Source organism: Dasypus novemcinctus, chromosome 3 (genome assembly GCF_030445035.2).
Source record: "Dasypus novemcinctus isolate mDasNov1 chromosome 3, mDasNov1.1.hap2, whole genome shotgun sequence".
Lineage (NCBI taxonomy): Eukaryota > Metazoa > Chordata > Mammalia > Cingulata > Dasypodidae > Dasypus > Dasypus novemcinctus.
In genome coordinates this window covers 2,332,813-2,352,321 of record NC_080675.1, presented here as the reverse complement: position 1 = coordinate 2,352,321, position 19,509 = coordinate 2,332,813, and the positions used below count along the sequence as shown (strand labels likewise).

Below are 19,509 nucleotides of genomic sequence, written 5' to 3'. Positions count from 1 at the left end.
GCATATAACAGGTATCGTTCCTGTCTTCACACACTGGAGTCAGCTAAGATTAAAATGTTCTTGGCCCAGTGATTAGGGCATCCGTCTACCACATGGGAGGTCCGCGGTTCAAACCCCGGGCCTCCTTGACCCGTGTGGAGCTGGCCTACGCGCAGTGCTGATGCGCGCAAGGAGTGCTGTGCCACGCAGGGGTGTCCCCATGTATGGGAGCCCCACGCGCAAGGAGTGCGCCCTGTAAGGAGAGCCGCCCAGCGCGAAAGGAAGTTCAGCCTGCCCAGGAATGGCCCTGCACACTTGGAGAGCTGACACAACAAGATGACGCAACAAAAAGAAATAGATTCCCACTCCACTGACAACAACAAAAGCAGACAAAGAAGAACACGCAGCGAGCAGACAATGGGGGAGGGGGAGAAATTTTTTTAAAAAGTAAATAGAGAAGGAGAAATTTGCCACATTGAACGTTTTTAGAAGTGTTTTCATTGTGTAATCCATCTCTTATTTCTTTATTGTTTTGGGGGAGATTTTTTCCCCTTGTTTATAAGTAGTTTAAATATATGATGCTATAAAAACATCCTTATTTGCATGAAGCCCTGTTTTTGTGTATAAAATATGGTTTCTTTTAACTAACTGATTTTTGGGATTTTTGGTTTACTAGCTTTTTAAGAATGCCACATCTGGGCATTTACAAAAATATTATCACTTAGTCTGTAATTACTAAGTTCTTAAAATCCATAAATATTTATTTTTTTCTAGGTCGCAATAAAAATAATTGACAAAACTCAGTTGAATCCAACAAGTCTGCAAAAGGTAAGATTGGTCCAGTATACAGTATTTTAAAATTGCCATCTAATTTATTCTTTAAATATCTCAATGGTTGTTTTTTTTTTAATTACATTTAGTGCAATAAAGCTCCCTATTCCTAAAAGGAATGCAACTTAATATGGTATTGTATGAAAAATAGTTGGGTTTTTCCCTTCAATTGAAGATAATAACTTTTTTTTTGTCTTTATTTTTTTAATGTTAACATTCAAAAAATATGAGGTCCCCATATACCCCCCACCCCCCGATAATGACTTTTAAATATGTGCTATAGCTGAAGGCTGAACTTTTAAATGTAATATTCTAGGTATTGACTAGAATGATGGTTTTCTTAAAGAATGAAGGGAAAAAAGAAAAAAAAATACATATATATATAAAAGTGTATGTGTGTGTGTGTATATATATATTTTTTTCTTCAGAAGAAGAGATACCGGCGATTGAACGTGGAGCCTTGTACATAGCAAGCAGATGCTTAACCATTGAGCTACACCTACTCCCCAAGAAAAACTATTTTTAATAATTAGAATTGTGCAAATTTGTACATCTTCCTCATAAGGTAACACCGAGATCTTTATTAAAGTCAGCACTTTGTATTCACTGAACAAGAATTTAACACAGGCCATGTCCCATGAAGGAGTGATGATTAATTAATATAAAAGGAAAATGAAAAAAATAAAACTGAGTTGGAAAGACTGTTGCTGTTTGTGCCATTTAACTTAACCCTGGTGCGTGTTAGGATCACCTGGGCAGCTCTGGAAATTCCTGGTGGCTGGACAGTAGATTTCATTGCTAGAGATAAGGCCTGGGCATGGTGGGTATTTCAGTGGCACAGCAGCAAATGAGTAATGATCTTCATAAAACCTTTATAAAATACACAGCCTTTTTATGTATTTCATTTGGTTCCTAGATTTGGCCTGTAATAGTTGGAGAGTTACAGATACTGAATTAGTAGAGAGGAGGTCCTGATTTTAAGTCCTGACTCTGCCACTTAGCCAAATATTTAACTTGACTTTGAGCAAGTCGCTTAACTTTTCTGGATCTCAGATTTTCCCATTTGTAAAATGGAGTCCATTTCATCTTTTAAGGATGGATGTAGTATTAATGAAATAATGCATATAAAAGAACTTTATAAACTGCAAAGCACTGAACAGTTAAGGTATTATAAGTATAATGCCCTATGTACATTTCTAAAGGGGGCTGGTTATTTTCCATTTAATCATGATAATGTTGAAGTCCTGCCCCATTGTGCATTGTGAGGGTGTGAAGAGAGATAGACTTTATTTTGCACTAAAAATTATATTTAAGCAAGTGGATCTTTATGACCTGTAGCCTGTAGTGTCCATAGGACTTCAAGGATTCTCAAGATGGCCACAGAACAAATCCAAAAAATAAGAATAAATTGTACCCATTTCCTTATACTTTTATTTAAATATACTTTTTATTTTTTTAAAAGATAGATTACACAAAATGTTACAAAAAAAAAGGGATTCCCATATGCCCCACTCCGTACACCTCCCACCCTTCCCCACATTAACAACTTCTTTCATTAATATGGTACAGTCATTGCAATTGATAAACACATTTGGAACATTGCCACTAAGCATGGATTATAGTTTACATTGTAGCTTACGCACTCTCCCACTCAATTTTGTGGGTTATGGCAGGATCTATAATGGCCTGTATCTGTCATTGTAATGTCATTCAGGACAATTAAAAGTCCTGAAAATGCCCCCATGTTACACCTCTTTTTCCCTCTCCCTGCCTTCAGCACCTCCAGTGGGCACTGTCCCCACATCAATGATATCATTTCTGCCATTGCTAGAATCCCAATAAGTCTATAGTAGAATACCAGTAAGTCTTCTCTAGTCCATATTTTATTCCCCAATCATGACGATTCTGGAATGGTGATGCCCACTCCACCTCTAATTGAGAGAGGGCTTCAATTCCATATGGTTGATAGATGGCCTCTCTTGCTTGGAGTTGTAAACCATCTTGGTTCCTTGGTATGGTGGTTGTCCATTCTCACCTCCTTGTTGTCCTGGGTGAGTCAAATGAACTGGAGAGTAGGTGTTGCAACTCTGCTGAAGCTCAGCGCCCAGCTGGCACATGGACAGCCCAAAGATTCAAGTCTCTTGGACATACACTTTCCAACTCCAGCATCAACTATAGGTTTAAATAGAAGGGACAGAAGAGGCATGTGTAAAGAAGTCACAACTGAGTCCAACTCTGTCACACTTGAGACCACAAATTCAAAAGTGAAGCCCACTGGTAAGGCACCAAACACCAGAGCTATCTGCAATGACTGTAGGACCTGGGTGTCTCCAGAGCCCTCAGGAGCCCCCACTATTTGAGATAGTATCTACTTTGGCAGTTAGTGAGATCCTGCTAAGATGTGCATAAGCGTTACCTCTGGGACAACCTCTTGACTCACTTTGAAGTCTCTTAGCCATATAAAGTCATCGGTCTTTACCTTTTCCCCCTTTTATTCAAGGTCTTTTCCGAGTTGCATTGCTTGTTGGTGTTTGGTAGTAATCCTTGGTGCCAGAGAGTCTCATCCCTGGGAGTCATGTCCCACGCTGGGGGGAAGGTAATGCATTTATATACTGAATTTGGCTTAGAGAGAGGCCATATTTGAGCAACATGGAGGCTGTCAGGAGGTAACTCTTAAGCACCCTATAGCTCTAGGCTAAGTTGCAGTTTCAAGAGCAGAGGCTCATAAGCATAATTGTCAATATAAAGGACCCATCAATGGACCATCCTTCTTCACTAGTCATTGCCCTGCACTTGAGGGATTTTTGCTGTTCCATTAGAGAATGTGGCAGAGCTCCCTAGAATGGGAATATCAATATTCTTTGAGTTATTATATGAATCTCCATGCCCCATGAACATTTGAACACATTTATGTACCTTATATGCATGCCCAGGTGAACTTACTACCATGTATTCCCCATCACTGACACTCCACACAAATGATCCTTCCTTACCACAGTTGTAACCCTTCTGTGATCCACAACTTCTTAAAAAATGAAGCCAAGAATATCAGCAAATACAGTTAATAGGAAAATGAAATAATAATAATGGGTTTAAACATAAGAAATAAAATACATAATGATTTAGAAAAACTAAAACCTTAAAAATTGGGATATTAAAAAATAATGAAAAATATTTAAAAAATTTTTTTGACGTTTTGCTTTTCATCACTGTAATATCTGTTATCCTGTATGTAGTGACATTTTCCATTTCTTCCCCAGTGTCTTTTTTGTTTTTCATTTTGTCTTCAAAGTTTTTTGTTGCTTTGTATGTCTAAGTAAGGACTTGGTACTATTAAGTAAGTTGGAGGTTATTAAAATTTGGTGTTCATAAACCAAAATTATCTTATAAATAAGTTTATTGGACTCTAATTCAGTATCCTGTGTGTTACAAATTTTCCACTATTAATGTGTACCTGCCCATAGTTGGAAATCTAGCTGTTTTCCAGGAAGTTCATCATGTCTTAATTTGATTGTAGGTTTTTTTCCTCCCTCCCTTATTATTTTTGTCATAATTTTAAATTACTGCTATTCTTTATTACTACTACTGTTGTAGAGAAATCGGGTGTGCGCGGTATCGAAGGCCAGGACACGAGAGTACCGAGAAGGAAGTTGGTTTATTTCGACCGGCCGGGCTCGGCGGACTCTTGTCTTAATAAAGAACTGAGCCCCGAATAGCTTTTTCTAGACCCTTTCATACAGAGGATATAGGATTAGGGAGACTAACAGTGATGGTATGCAAACAGACCTCTGGTTAGGTTCTTCAGTGTTTGATCTTAGTATCAGATAGGTTATTTCCTCCAGGCAAGTTACATATTTTCCACATCCAAGCCAGCTTGGATTAGCATATCTTCCACATCTCGTCTGGAGGCAACCCTAAATACACATTCAGTCTCACATCCTATCTGATCATTCAAAGACTGTAGGGCCTATATTACTTATTTGGCTATTTTGGGGACTGGGTACACTGGGAAACAATTTTGAATTTATGCACAGGCTATATCATTACAAATTAGTTTGTTGCCTTATTTTATTTTATAGTGGGTTGTCTGATTAGCATGATAGTGTGATTATGTGTATTTGCATCAGCATTAATTAAACTTGAAGATTTATTTGTGGTATAATTCAAGTATGAACCATCCACAAAAGATTTATTCTAAAGTCCTATCTATCCACATTAAATAACTTGATATGTAAAATATTTTCAGTTTACAGGACACTGCTTAAAGTTATATTTAAGTTCTTTTAAAGGAAATAAGCATTCTATTATAGATAAATCTTTCTCAAATCCTTTTTCAAAACAGAGTACCTTTTCCAAGGACGGGGCAGAGTGTGCTTGAAGTTTTGTGGCACTCCTTTGGAACAGTAATTTTCACAATCTTCTCTTTCTCAGTGCCATTCTCAGTTGTATCATACTTGCATCAGGAACAGTTCTCATTAACAGAGTGATTTAAATGCATGCGGAACAGTTCTCATTAACAGAGTGATTTAAATTCTGGAGCATGGGTACTACAAGGACAATAAAACTGATATGCTAAACTGATACGCTAGAAAAAATACGCAACAATAAACATTTGTTAAAAAAGACTGATAGGGGAAGTGGACGTGGCCCAGTGGTTAGGGCGTCCGTCTAGCACATGGGAGGTCCAAGGTTCAAACCCAGGGCCTCCTTGACTCGTGTGCAGCTGGCCCATGTGCAGTGCTGATGTGCGCAAGGAGTGCCCTGCCATGCAGGGGTGTCCCCCACGTAGGGGAGCCCCACGCGCAAGGAGTGCTCCCCGTAAGGAGAGCCGCCCAGCGCGAAAGAAAGTGCAGCCTGACCGGGAATGGCGCCACAAACACGGAGAGCTGACACAACAAGATGACACAACAAAAAGAAACACAGATTCCTGGTGCCGCTGATAAGGATAGAAGCGGTCACAGAAGAACACACAGCAAAATGGACACAGAGAGCAGACAACTGGGGGGGTGGGGAGGGAAGGGAGAGAAATAAATAAAATAAATCTTAAAAAAAAAAAGACTGATAGAATAAATTAATACTACAAAAACAAGTCTGTAAATACCTTCTGAAACCCCAACACATCTTGGAATACAAAAATGTCCTCCTTCTATTTCACAGGAAGCTGTGTAGTCTATGTGCTTAATATTATCCTGAGATTACCTTCTAAATTATTAATAACTGGTTATAGCTTGGTTGTAGTCCGTAATTAAAATCAGTAAGTGAATAGAACCATTAAGTGAGCAAGTCACTTTATCTCCCTGTGTCTTAGTTTCCGTACCTGTAAAATGGGGATAATAACGATCTTATAGGGTTATAGTGAGAATTTAAAGTTAACATTTAAAAGCACTTAGAATAGTCTAGAGTAGTGCTAGACTCAAGGGTGTTTGCCGTAATTATGTGCTCTACTCAATAGTTGTTTTTGGGTTGGCTTGTTTTTTAGGAGTGGGAGGTGTTTTTGTTTTTTGGGGTTTTTTTGTTTAACCTTTTCCCCCATAGGAAATAAGCTTAAAATTTGAGTGGCAGGATCTGGCCAGGTCTCTTCTGTAGGACTTAATTGTGATAGACTACTTCTGATAATAACTGCTAATATTTGAGCATTTAACTGTATGCTAGGCACAGTTTTAAAGTGTTTTTACCTGTATTTATTCATCTAATCTTTACAACTTCCTGAGCTACATTCGGTTAATCAGGGAGATTAACCTGAGTCCCCTGACTGAGAAGTGATAGTCATCATGTGGTAGGTATAGTCAGCATTGATTCAAGCATCAATGAGCTTCAAGTGAAAACATGGTTGTCCCAGTTCTGATGATGGAGAACTTGTGGTAAGTCACATGCTAGGATCACTATTTTATATTAGTTACATAGGAAGTCATTGTCATTAGATACCAGAGTATGTGTCTTCCTTGTTCTTACAGACTGCTAGGTGTTCATAGGCTTTTTCATAAGGATTGCACCGATTTCAAAGGAAAACGAGGGGTGTCCACTTGGTGATTCAGTTAAGAATTGTCCTTGTCCTCCTGTGAACTAAGCTCTGTGATGTGCTTTGATGAGTCAGATAAGTATGCATGCCTGACTCTGGGTAGACCAGCATGGTGTACAGTACATTTTACCTCCAAGGATCAAAAGAGTTTTCACCAAGTGCAGAAGAGTGGAAAGACCCTTAGAGGACTCATCGCAGAACTTGCAGTGTGGGCACTAGGTGAATATTTGTGGTTGGATTGCACACCTCGACCAAAGGAGCATCACCAACAGCCTGTGGGGGCCTGCAAGTGCCTGTGAGTGCATAGGGCAGGGCAGGGTACCTGCTCGAGGAAGATAAGCTGGGAGTTACGTTGAGCCACATTGGAGGGCTCTTGTATATAATGAGCTTTTCAGTGATCCCCTAACTTTCCCCTGGGTTCTTTTGACTATGATTTTATCTTAGAGATATTCATTCTTGTTGGTGACAAAAACTTAATTGTCGCATATATCAATTTAAGCAGTAATATTTTTTTAAAAACTGGAAGTGCTTAATTAAAGAGATGTGTAACATAGAATGATATAATTGAGGTTTTTTTTTGCGTTTACAATAAGCTGGTTTGCTAGCCAGCCTAAAACACACTTGGGGGTGGAGGTACACTCCTTCCCTCAACATTTTATCCCAGTGTTGGGCAGCTCTAGTTATTAGGTTGTTTTTTGCTTATTTTGCATTTGCATCTGCCTTCTAGAAACTTATACCACTGTTCTCTGTTGCCATATGAAACTATAAAGGTTAAATCTACCACTCTGAACCTAGCTAGCCCTTGTAGGTTGCTATTTTGGGTCTTTTTTATCTTCCTTCTCTCAGAGTAAGTACTCTCTGACTATCCATAGGAATTGCCCTCAAGATAGGCCTAGTTTACTTCATAGTTCAATTGACTTTTTTCCCCCTTTACTTGAATTTGATTCCAGTTAAACTTCATTTAATTGGTTTTCTGCCATAAATTCAGTCTTTTGGGGTACTTTTAAATAATTCTTTTGTATTTGTTATCACTTATAGTTTGGTGCTGTCTAAATTGCATAAAGATGCCTTCATCCAATTAAAATTGCAGTATTTACCAAATCAAGGACAGAGGCTTTCTCAATAGTGAACTCCATCCTTCCAAGTTGATACTGCTGACCCAGTAGTAAGCATTTTTTTGAGTAAGATTCAACCATCAATTCTTTTTTTTTTTATTCCCCCCCCCCTCACCAGTTGTCTGCTTTCTGTGTCCATTTGCTGTGTGTTCTTCTGTTTCTGCTTGTATTGTCAGTGGCACCGGGAATCTGTGTCTCTTTTTGTTGTGTCATCTTGGTGCATCAGCTCTCCGTGTGTGTGCTGCCACTCCTGGGCAGGCTGCACTTTTTTCACACAGGGCCGCTCTCCTTACGGGGCACATTCCTTTTGCGTGGGGCTCCCCTACATGGGGGACACCCCTGCGTGGATCAGCACTGCGTGTGGGCCAACTCCACAAGGGTCAGGAGGCCCTGGGTTTGAACCCTGGACCTCCCATGTGGTAGGCAGACATTCTACCTGTTGAGCCAAATCTGCTTCCCCAACCATCATTCTTGAATTCAGACTCTTCAATAAGAGAGAAAGGGAAATTTTTTTTTGAAAATTTAATCAAATTTACTGAAACAGTAAAAAAACAAAAAAGAACTTTAAATTCAGGTGTTTGCATAATACACAGTAGGTCCCAGATGTTTATTGAAGTATTGAGTATATATAGATTTGTTTTATCAGGTCTTTTGTGGGAAAATTCTACTTATAGCCACTTCAGTCTTTTTTCTTTTTAAAGCCAGTGTTTATTTTGGAGCCACCATTAATGCTTTGAGCTTTGTAGCAGAAGAGGCCTTTTTAGGCATCCCAGAGAATTTTGGTTCTGGGACAAATCGGGGAACTGTATAATTTGAAGGCGGAGGAAACCAGTTCATGCTTTTCATGTGGATTACAATATAATTACTTTTCCTGCTATCACCTCCAGATTATTTAAGGCCCTATTGCTTCAGCCTTCTTAACCGGTATTTTTCAACTCTGGCTAAGCTTCACAATCATCTGTGGGGTTATTAAAAAAAAAATGCACATGCTTCTTTCAAAATAGTTTCCTCCCTGGAGAGCCTGGTTTAGTGGGTCTCTGAGATGCATAGTGATGAGTGCTCAGCCCAGGTGAGAATGGCTCCTGGACTGTTTTCGGTTCCCTTCAGAGTCCTTCATTTTTTTTTTCCTCTTCCAAAAGGTAACATATTCTTGAAAGAGGTCCTCTTCTCCAATTGCTGTGTCTTATAGATTGCATCCACTGCCATTGCTGAATGCTCCCTCCTTTTCTGTTCTCATTCTCTGGAACTCTTTTTCCTGGAAATGCTTCCATACCCAGTCCATGGTCTCCTTTCTTACCCCTTCCAGTGAAGTGCAGTCATTTTGGGAATCTTTTTCATTGAACAACGCTTTCATCTTTTTTTTTAATTACCTTCCTCTCTTCTCTCCTTGTTTTATATGAATTTTTGTGTGTGTGTTTATTAGGCATCTTTTTTCCCCACTACTTCTAAATTGTGTTTATCCATGTTTGTTTCCATCCTTGCCTTAGTTAAAAATCATAATTTTTGTATTCTAAATGTTTAACATTCAAAGTTATTTTCTGTGTTTAGAATTGCATAAAAACAAGACTATAACATGGCCAATACATTAGATTTTCAGAAAAATACTTGTTCCTTACAGATATGCAGTTACACATCATTCCTTTTTTGTTGTTTTTTTTAGAAGGTACCGGGGATTGAACCCGGGACCTCATACCATGGGAAGTAGGCGCTTAACCACTTGAGCTACATCCGCTCCCCTTATATGAACTTTTAGCAGGCTAACAAATCAGGCATCAACAAAAATAGTTACAGTCCTATTGTTTACAGTCCAGTGCCTGCATTCAGGTAACTATAAGGATCTGGTGAAGTAATACAAACAGGAGGTAGCAAATGAAATGTCAGCCAACCTTTCTTGATTATATATATTTAGAATATTGAAGAAAGAAATTATATTTTAATATTTTTGGATTTCAAAAGGTAGAATTAGAAGAAAATAAAGCTTCACTGTTACTGCTTCGATTTTTTGTCATTTTCTGGCAGAAAATAATCTAGGTTGCTATTTAGAGATATTTTGATTTGAGGATTTTAGAGTTTATTTTAATACCAGTGATTCATTATGCTATTTTAGAGAAGTCACTAAAGAACCAAATATTTTAAATGAGTTAAACTTTGAGCACAGCATGGACCCACTTGTAGAAAATCGAGACTTGGGCACACTTTAGACCATTGGGAGAAAATCTTTTTTTTTTTTTTTTTTTAATTTATTTTTATTTATTTAATTCCCCTCCCCTCCCCCGATTGTCTGTTTTCTGTGTCTATTTGCTGCGTCTTGTTTCTTTGTCCGCTTCTGTTGTCGTCAGCGGCACGGGAAGTGTGGGCGGCGCCATTCCTCGGCAGGCTGCTCCCTCCTTCGCGCTGGGCGGCTCTCCTTACGGGTGCACTCCTTGCATGTGGGGCTCCCCTACGCAGGGGACACTCCTGTGTGGCACGGCACTCCTTGCGCGCATCAGCAATGCGCATGGGCCAGCTCCACATGGGTCAAGGAGGCCCGGGGTTTGAACCGCGGACCTCCCATGTGGTAGGCGGACGCCCTAACCACTGGGCCAAAGTCCGTTTCCCGGGAGAAAACCTTAATGACAGCAGCAGGCAGAATCACAGTTACATATTGAGTGATTATCATGCCCTAGGGACTGTTCCAAGCACTATACATCTGTACATGTCAGGTCTTGTTTAATTGTCACAGCTTCTCTTTCAGACAGGAGCTCTTGTCTCATTGTCAGTTAGTAAATGGTAGAACCAGCTGGCACCAGGTAGTATGGCTCCAGAGGTCCAGTTCTGAATAACTATACACCCTTCCTTACCTATATCATTGCCTGTAGTTTTCACAACAGCCCTGTGAAATAGCTATTTTTATCTGTAACTTATAAGAAAAAAGCTCTCGATATATTTATATTCCCCCCCCACCTCCCTTAACAGAAATTTATTGCCTCACAGTTCTGGGGGCTGGAAGTCTAAAATCAAGGTGTCAGCAGGGCTGTGGTCCATCAACCTGTAGGGGAGAATCCTTCCTAGACTCTTGGCTTCTTAGGTTTGCCAGCAATCCTTGGTGTTCTTGGCTTGTAGATACACCGCCACCAATCTCTGCCGCCTCCATCTTCACAGGGCCTTCTCCCCAGTGTCTGTCTCTTTGTCCAAATTTCTTCTTCATATAAGACACGAGCCGTATTGGGTTGAGCCCTTATTTCCAAATAAGGACACATCCAAGGAACTAGGGGCTGGGACTGGAACGTGTCTTTCAGAGGTTCACAGTTCAGCTCATCCCAGGCAGTAACTCCAGACAAAGGGAGTGATAATGATCAGAACTACATGCCAGAAAAACAATTCTGGTTTCTCATTGAAGGATTAACTGGCAAGGTATTGGGGGAGACATGCTCTGCTTTGCTTATAATCAAGAAAGACCTGCTGAAACTGCAAAGGAAACATAAAACAAACTAAAATTCATTTGGATATGTCTTTATCCAACACTGAAGTGAAGATCTTTTATTTTCTCTTCTCACTTTAGCTCAGTTTATTTCAAAAATGACATAAGGCAGGTAAATAATAAGTATTAGAGAAATTGAGAGCAGGCCCTCTTCAGAGCAGGAAGTGGCAGGTCTTCCTAGATTTGATTCTGGCCTTTAAAAGATAAAGACTTCACCAGAAAAAAAGTCTTCACCAGGACAAACGCTGCCATTTGTAGTTACTGGTATCATGAAGGACTTTGCAGAAGAGTAGTATATTTTGGCAGATTAGATGAAATGGCTGAAGAAGTCAGCAGGGTTGCTTCTGGGAAGTTGGCAAAGAGGAAAGAGGTGGAGGTGGATTTGGATAAGTAACCAGCATTGCTGTGGCACAGGCATTATTTCTTTAAATATATAAAAAGTCATGAAAGTCAGTTAGAAATGGGAGTATATAGCCTAATAGAAAAATAACAAAAGGTATACTTAGGCAATTAATAGAAAGACAGGTGATAAATATTCAGATTTTAAATGTTCATCATCCTGAAACATATCATTTTTTACCAATCAGATCTGCAATGTGAAAAAATTGGTAATACGTAGTGTTGACGAGAGTGTGGAAAAACAGGAAATCTTTGTTGTATACAATAGTGTAGATTAATATCTTTTTAGAGAACCATATGGCAGTAGTACAATTTTAAATACATTATATGTACTTGACATTCTTCCCCATCCTAATGCTAGGGATGTACCTGCCCTTATATTTGTGTAAGTGTGCAAAGATGTATACAAGGATGTTCACTGTGATGTTTTGTGTTTTTTTATTTAAGATTATTTATTTTTTAATATTTATTTTTCTCCCCTTATCCCACCCCCACTCCCCACCCCAGTTGTCTCACCCCCCACCCCCCACCCCCTACCCCAGTTGTCTGTTCTCTGTGTCCATTTGCTGCATGTTCTTCTTTTTGTCCGCTTCTGTTGTCAGCGGCACGGGAATCTGTGTTTCTTTTTGTTGCGTCATCTTGTTGTGTCAGCTCTCTGTGTGTGCGGTGCCATTCCTGGGCAGGCTGCACTTTCTTTCGCGCTGGGCAGCTCTCCTTACTACGGGATGCACTCCTTGCACGTGGGGCTCCCCTATGCGGGGGACACCCCTGCGTGGCATGGCACTCCCTTGTGTGCATCAGCACTGCGCGTGGGCCAGCTCCACACGGATCAAGGGAGGCCTGGGGTTTGAACCACGGACCTCCCATGTGGTAGATGGACACCCTATCCACTGGGCCAAGTCTGCTTCCCTACTGTGATGTTTATAAGAGGAGAAGTCTAACAATAACCTACATGATAGCAAAGTCCTGATTTTAAAAATTGCAGTGCAACCTTTGTATCATATCTCCCCACACCTGCAGACTACTCCTTCTGGGTAGGAGAGGTCAGTGCTTTGGCTAGCAGTAGACAAATGTATTTAATATGCAATTAATTATTTTATTTCTATATCATTTGTTATCTTTATTATTCCACTCTTTTTGAAAAAAATTTCTCTCCTCTTCCACACCTTTGTCTGCTCTCTCTGTGTGTTTGCTGTGTGTTCTTCTGTGTCCACTTGCATTCTTGTCACACAGCACCAGAAAACCGCCGCTTTTTTTGTTGTTGTTGTATCATCTTGCTGCATCAACTCTCCATGTGTGCAGTGCCATTCCTGGGTAGGCAGCGCTTTTTTCATGTGGGGTGGCTCTCCTTGCGGAGTGCACTTCTTGTGTGTAGGACACCCCTACGCGGGTGACACCCCTGTGTGGCACGGCACTCCTTGCGCGACAGCACTGCGTGTGGACCAGTTCACCACATGGGTCAGGAGACCCTGGGTACCAAACCCTGGACCTCCCATATGGTAGGAGGTCTATCTATCAGTTGAGCCACAACCACTTCCCTCCACTCTTTATTTTAATGTCAGAATGAGAGAGTAATTTGAATTTCTATCTGCCTTCTTAAATTTTGCCTTATTGTACTGGCCTTTGTATTTGTTCAACTTGAAAGATAATTCCCTGGAATACTTACTTGCCTTTCCCCTACTCGCAACTTCAGCCTGTGTGATGAGAAGGAAGAGTGGGTGGCGGACTTGACCCAGTGGTTAGGGCGTCCGTCTACCACATGGGAGGTCCGAGGTTCAAACCCCGGGCCTCCTTGACCTGTGTGGAGCTGGCCCACGCACAGTGCTGATGCGTGCAAGGAGTGCCGTGCCACGCAGGGGTGTCCCCCGCGTAGGGGAGCCCCACACACAAGGAGTGCGCCCCACAAGGAGAGCCGCCCAGCGTGAAAGAAAGTGCAGCCTGCCTAAGAATGGCGCCGCCCACACAGAGAACTGACACAACAAGATGATGCAGCAAAAAGAAACACAGATTCCTGTGCTGCTGACAACAACAGAAGCAGACAAAGAAGCAGCAGCAAATAGACACAGAGAACAGACAACCGGGATGGGGGGGAAGGGGAGAGAAATAAATGAATAAATAAAATCTTAAAAAAAAAGAGAGAGAGAGAAGGAATAGTGGACTCTTGTTAGGAGGGAGATGGAAATGCATCAGTTTTCAGCTACCTTTTTATTCCCCCCAGGAATTCCTGTTTTAGCCAAAATCAAAAGTTTCTTTGTTCATCCTCAACCTTTTTCTTCAAATTAATTTGGGGAAGGGAGATAGGTAATACTGTACTGTGATTCAGAGTTCAAAAGGTAGAAAAAAAGTACAGAAGGGAAAGTCTTCATCCAGGCTTATTTCTAGCCACCCAGTTCCCTGGCTCGGTGACAACCTAGGTCTTCAGTTTCTGTGCATCCTTCCAGAGATGTTCTGTGTATAGAGAAGCAAATACTTTTTTTCCCCTTTTTTTACACAAATGTATCTATTTCTTTAAAATTCCTGCAGTATGAACTGTGTGGAGTTGTGTTGTTTTCTGTTTTTGGGTTTTGTCTGAGAGGGTCACTTATTTGTCCTTCCCTTCAGTTGAGGTTCTGTCATAGTGTGATAAATGAGACAAAGAAACCTTCACAGACTTTCCAGTACAGTGATGAGGAAAAGATCAACCACTCCTCCTCATGAAGCATTACAGAGTAGCAGTTTATAGTAGAGATTTCCGGACCCTCTGGCAGGTCTTTGGTGGGCCTGAGCCTGTAGGGTTGTGAGGATGCCGCTCCTCAGTGTACAGAGCTGCCTGGTCTACCCACATTCCCCCAGCCCAAGGGGGCCACGTTTGGGGAAAGGAAGAAGGGTCTGTTAGGGGTGTGGGGGCAAGTTTCAGGCAAGGATTGGACTTGGATTTCAGGTCACTAAAAATTCCTTTCTCTGAATTTTTTCTCTCTGATTGCCTTTTCTGAGTTTGCTTTGTGAACCCAAACTCTTTTTTCTATTTGAAATATTTTTTCCGTGGTGGTGATGTTTCCTCAGTCTACACACTAAGCCGTGTCATTTACTTGCAAGGATGCCATCTGTAAGCTGATAATTCTCCAGAGTGTATCTTTAACCCAGGTTTCTTTCCTGTGCTCCAGACACAAATATCCAGCTGTTCTTTCAGTAGCCTCACTTACACTTACCAAACTCTTCCCTGCTTTGCTGTTCCTCTCTGCAGCCCCTCATAGTTCCTCGTTCTGTCTTATCTGTCTCAGAGAGTGGCACCAGCATTTCATGCATTTGCTTAAGCCAGAAACATGGGTGCCATCTCTGACCCTGCATCTCTCTCCCTTACCTCCTGAATATTTCTTGACTGTCTCTACTTCATTTTGGTGCTCCTATGCTAGTTCAGATCATTGTTTTCTCTCTGAAATTACTGCAGGACCCCCAAATTGGTTTTTCCCACTCGAAAACCACCTTCTCCCCTCCCCCGTCCCCTACTTTCTCCATGATGCAGTCTTTTCCATCTAAAGTGACCTTTGCCATCTATAAGTGACTGCATAAAATTTTTCCTTAAAGCTTTTCAATGGTTCCCCACTGGCTACAAACCCAAACTCCTTCAAATGAATCCTTAACCTCATCTCAGTGCTGCTCCCTCTCCATCTTGCTCCAACTCTGGAGTTCTTTCCTTTCTTCCCATGGGTCAGGGTCTGTCTCCCCTTTGGCCTTGACCCATTTTGTTCCCTCGGTGTGAACGGTGTAAACGTCTTCCCCTTTCAACTCGTTCACTCCATCCTTATTCCTCAGGTCTTGACTTAGATGTCAGTGTCTTCAGACTGTCTCCCTAAATCCTCAGTACTGAAATAGTTGGCTCCTCTGTGTTCCCATGGCTCCTAGACCTTCCCTTAATATATCCCTTACCACACTGTACCCTGAAGGCCTGCTGGCTGGCTGTGGCCCCCACTGGACCCTGAGCCTGCGCGTCAACTCCCCTGAAACTTGGCACCTTCCTGCATTTCATGGGTGCTCAGTAGACATTTGCTGTATGAATTAAAAATGAATAAACTACTCAGAACGGGAACGGCAGTTTTTATTTAAGGGCACTCTGGCACGGGAGGAAAGGGAGAGAGATTAAGCAAATCTGAAAATTCCATCCTATAATCTTGCTTTTGATGGGACAGATAATCCTGTTGGTTATTGAAAAGTACTTAAAAAAAAAAAAAGTCAAATGACTTTACAAAATATAAAAATAATGCTGGTCAACATTTATGCCCTACCAAGTAATTACTTACCTAAAAGTATTTATGTTTTAGATTATGTAGACATAGGTACCTTGAAAAGGCCAAACTCTTTTACCCCCTCTGTTATAATCGTGTCCAGTTGTGTTTCCTTTATTAAATGAAAATGATTAATATCATTAGATTCAGATTACTGAATGGTAAACTATATTCATCTAGTACATTTATGACCTAAAACTAAAGAATAGAATTTGGCACAGGATTCTTACTTAGAGTCTCAGGAAATTTACATCAATATAAAGTTTTAAGGCAATGGAAAGCACTATTAAATATTTGAATGTCTACACATTATGTGCCTATAATATTCTTGCGTTTCACTTAAACTTTAAAATATGGGCACCCTAATTTAAGGTGGAATGGTTCATATTTTAGGCTAATATAACAACATGAGTATCCACATATGCTAAAACCACATCAGTTCAACTTTCAAAATTTCATTCATTGAAGACCTATTTCTTGAGTACTTACTGTGCCTGTAATTTATCAGGGTTTCAGTTAAGTTTATCTTTACCATGTGTTTTAAAATGTTTCAAAGTCTCGAGAGGGCTGAGCCTGGAATGTGAAGGGTGAGGAGTGACGCCCTCTGGATCAGGACATCTGGGCCCTCAGTGTGGCTGTAGATCTCTGGGAGTTGTTGCAATGCAGACTGATACAGCAGGGTTGAGGAGTGCCTGGGATCTGCAGTCCTGACAAGCTGCCCCCTTTCAGCCCTTAACCAGGAGTAGTAAGGCAAGCATCTCATTTAAAAGAAGGCATCTTCTACTAAGCTCCATTTGGCAGCTTAATTTATGCATGTGCTCCATTTGGACCCAAGATTGCTAATATCTTCTTTTCCAGAAATGGTAAAAATCTGTTATTTTTAGGTATACTCGTCACAGTTTAATGTCAGCAACTAATTCACATTGCTAAAGAAACATTGGTGGACCAAAAAAAATGGGCCAGCAAACTGAATATGGCTTATGGCTGCCGATTTGGAACCTCTTCCTAGGGCTCTCAGTTACCCGTCGGGGGGTGTACTGAGCAAGCAGGGCTCCAGTAGCTGCCCCTGCTTTCCATCAGAGTACCTCTATTTTATGGTTCATATATTTAAAGCCTCTGTAAGATTTCTTTTCAAGGAAGGCTTTTGAATCTAAAAACCTTTGAGAACACTAAGGGAATGTTGTGAGAACAAATTTTTTTAATCAGCTATTTTCATTACTAAGGATATAGATATTTCAAGCTTACTATGTATGGTTTTATTTTCATATACAAACTAATAATAGCAACCATCATTTTGGGGGTACTTGCTATGAGCCAGATGGTGAGCATTATCTCATTTATTTCTTAAAACAGCTCTGTGAGAGATTATTAATAGCCCCAGATCCTATAGCTCCTAAGTGGCAGAGCTCTCTTAATAGAGACAGACTTACTTCCTGTGGGTGGCAAGATGACAAAAAACAGTTTCACAAATAAGAATGTACCATCACAATCTGAAAGATAATAGGAAAGAAGTGAACAGATAAGACTATGATGTAAAAACAAAGGAGACTTACTTAGATGAGTTTTCAGAGAATCTGCCTGACACTTGAAGGATGAAAAAGGAGAGAGGCCACTAAGGAAGGAAAGAGCTTAGTGTATTCTAGTAATTGAAAAGAGGCGGGTAGCTGAAGAGGAGTGGCTGGAGCTGAGGTTGGAAGCTTAAGCTGGGGCTGGATGATGCAGGGCTTTCATTCTCAGTGCAGGAATCTTAAGTTATATTGATATTGCATCCCACTTGGAGCTTTTCTAATTTTGCAATTGTGGAAATAATTGAGAGTTAAATTATAGTTAAAGATTCAACTATAATAGTTTATTCATCAGATACCATTTTTTAGGCCCTGAGCTCAAATTGTTTTTCAAGTCTTGCCCAGGTCCACCTCTCCATGGTCTCAACTGTTAGATGCTGATTTAAGTCTATCTTAGACACAGGGGCCAAGGACAAGTGCAGTGAGAGCCCTGTGGTTTCTCGCCAGCTTCCTTTCAACGTAGCCAGCGTCTCACCTTCCAAGGCTCTCCCTAGCCCTTCCCTCCTGTAGTGTCTGGGGTGCCAGGAGGCCTGGTTCTGGCCAGATTCATCTCAGAAAGATAGGAAAATCCTTAACATTTTGTGATTTTTCTGAAGTCTTCTCATAATAGCCCAGACCCTAATTATCTGATCCTCCTCTGAATTCATGGCACTTGTTTATACCTCAACGATTTATTATTTTCCCTTATTCTTTGGAGTGGCTGGGCAGTCCTTCTTAAGGTTGCACATGAGCCTGTTCACTCATGTGGCCGCATTCGTCTGGCTGGTTGGTGGGGTCTGAACTCAGTTGAGATGACAGAGTCTCACTTTCTACATGTGGTCTTCCATTCTTAAAGAAGCTAGACCAAGTTCTTGACAGAGTGGTGACCATCCTTCCAAGAGCCCACCAATTTTATCCAGCCTTTGCTTGCTTCACATTTGCTCATGTCCCGTTGGCCAGCGCAAGGCTCACGGCAAAGCTACCGTCTTTACAAAGGGGTGCCCCACAAAAGCATGCGCATGTGAGTTGGGTCCTTTAGATCACTGGTAGAACCACTCACCACAACCTCTGTGTTAAGCTGCCTGCGTTCTCTAATAAGAATTTCCTGAGGGTGGTATTTTCCCCAAAATCTTTTCTTAGCATTATTTGAATTATCAATCTAATGTGCTCATGGTGTAGTTCTTTGGGATCATGTAAGTTTTGATTAATTTGATTAGAACCCCAGGTAGAAACTTTACTGAATCAGAAAAAGTTTAATCACAAACTGTCTTGCCTAAGTCTGATCATATGTTTTTCAAGGTAGCAAAATAAAATTCAGATTGTGTATTACCTCCCTTTATGGGAGGACCTCTGGTATTACTCATAATATAAAATTGAAACTTTTGGTAATATATGCTTTTTGGTAATAGGTTCCCCAAGACTTTCATATTAGAATTAAATATGGAAAACTAAACATATGTTTTAGTTTCCCTTGTCTGTGATCCAAGGGAAATTTTAATTTTATATTGCAACAGTGGAATATAATGTTTAATAACCGTGTTGGGGGATTGTGTGTGTTTTTCTTTTAGCTCTTCAGAGAAGTGAGAATAATGAAGATTTTAAACCATCCAAACATAGGTACTTTCTGCTTTCTTATATATTTCTGGGTCTAAATGCATTCTTGAAAGTATGTCATAAAGCTAATCACATAGTCCAAGAGTGATAGGAGATTTCAGCTCTACCCCCAGCCCAGGTGCATGTTTAATATTTTAAAAATATGTATACAAGTTGTTGGACATATTGAAGTTAAGATATAAAAGGAGTTAAGTACTTGAACTTAATAACTTTAATGCAGTGGAAACTCTGGCTACTAAATTTTCAGAGTTAAGTTGTATTAGTAGTAGAGAGAAGAGAATTCTAG

The 19,509-nt window shown here is 40.6% G+C and overlaps 1 protein-coding gene across 9 annotated transcripts in view; it reads left to right on the top strand.

The window, feature by feature from the left end:
* MARK3 (microtubule affinity regulating kinase 3) overlaps window positions 1-19,509 on the top strand; it is a 116,016-nt gene that overhangs the window by 54,080 nt on the left and 42,427 nt on the right. For 7 of the 9 annotated variants that reach the window (XM_071213598.1, XM_023589260.3, XM_004459982.5 and 4 more), the window contains 2 exons: window positions 754-807; window positions 19,178-19,226. In XM_071213598.1, coding sequence (XP_071069699.1) covers window positions 754-807; window positions 19,178-19,226 — 103 coding nt within the window. Of the gene's footprint in view, window positions 1-753; window positions 808-1,238; window positions 1,376-3,330; window positions 3,407-19,177; window positions 19,227-19,509 lie in introns of those variants that run through there. The other 2 variants (XM_071213604.1, XM_071213605.1) reach the window with 2 other exon arrangements.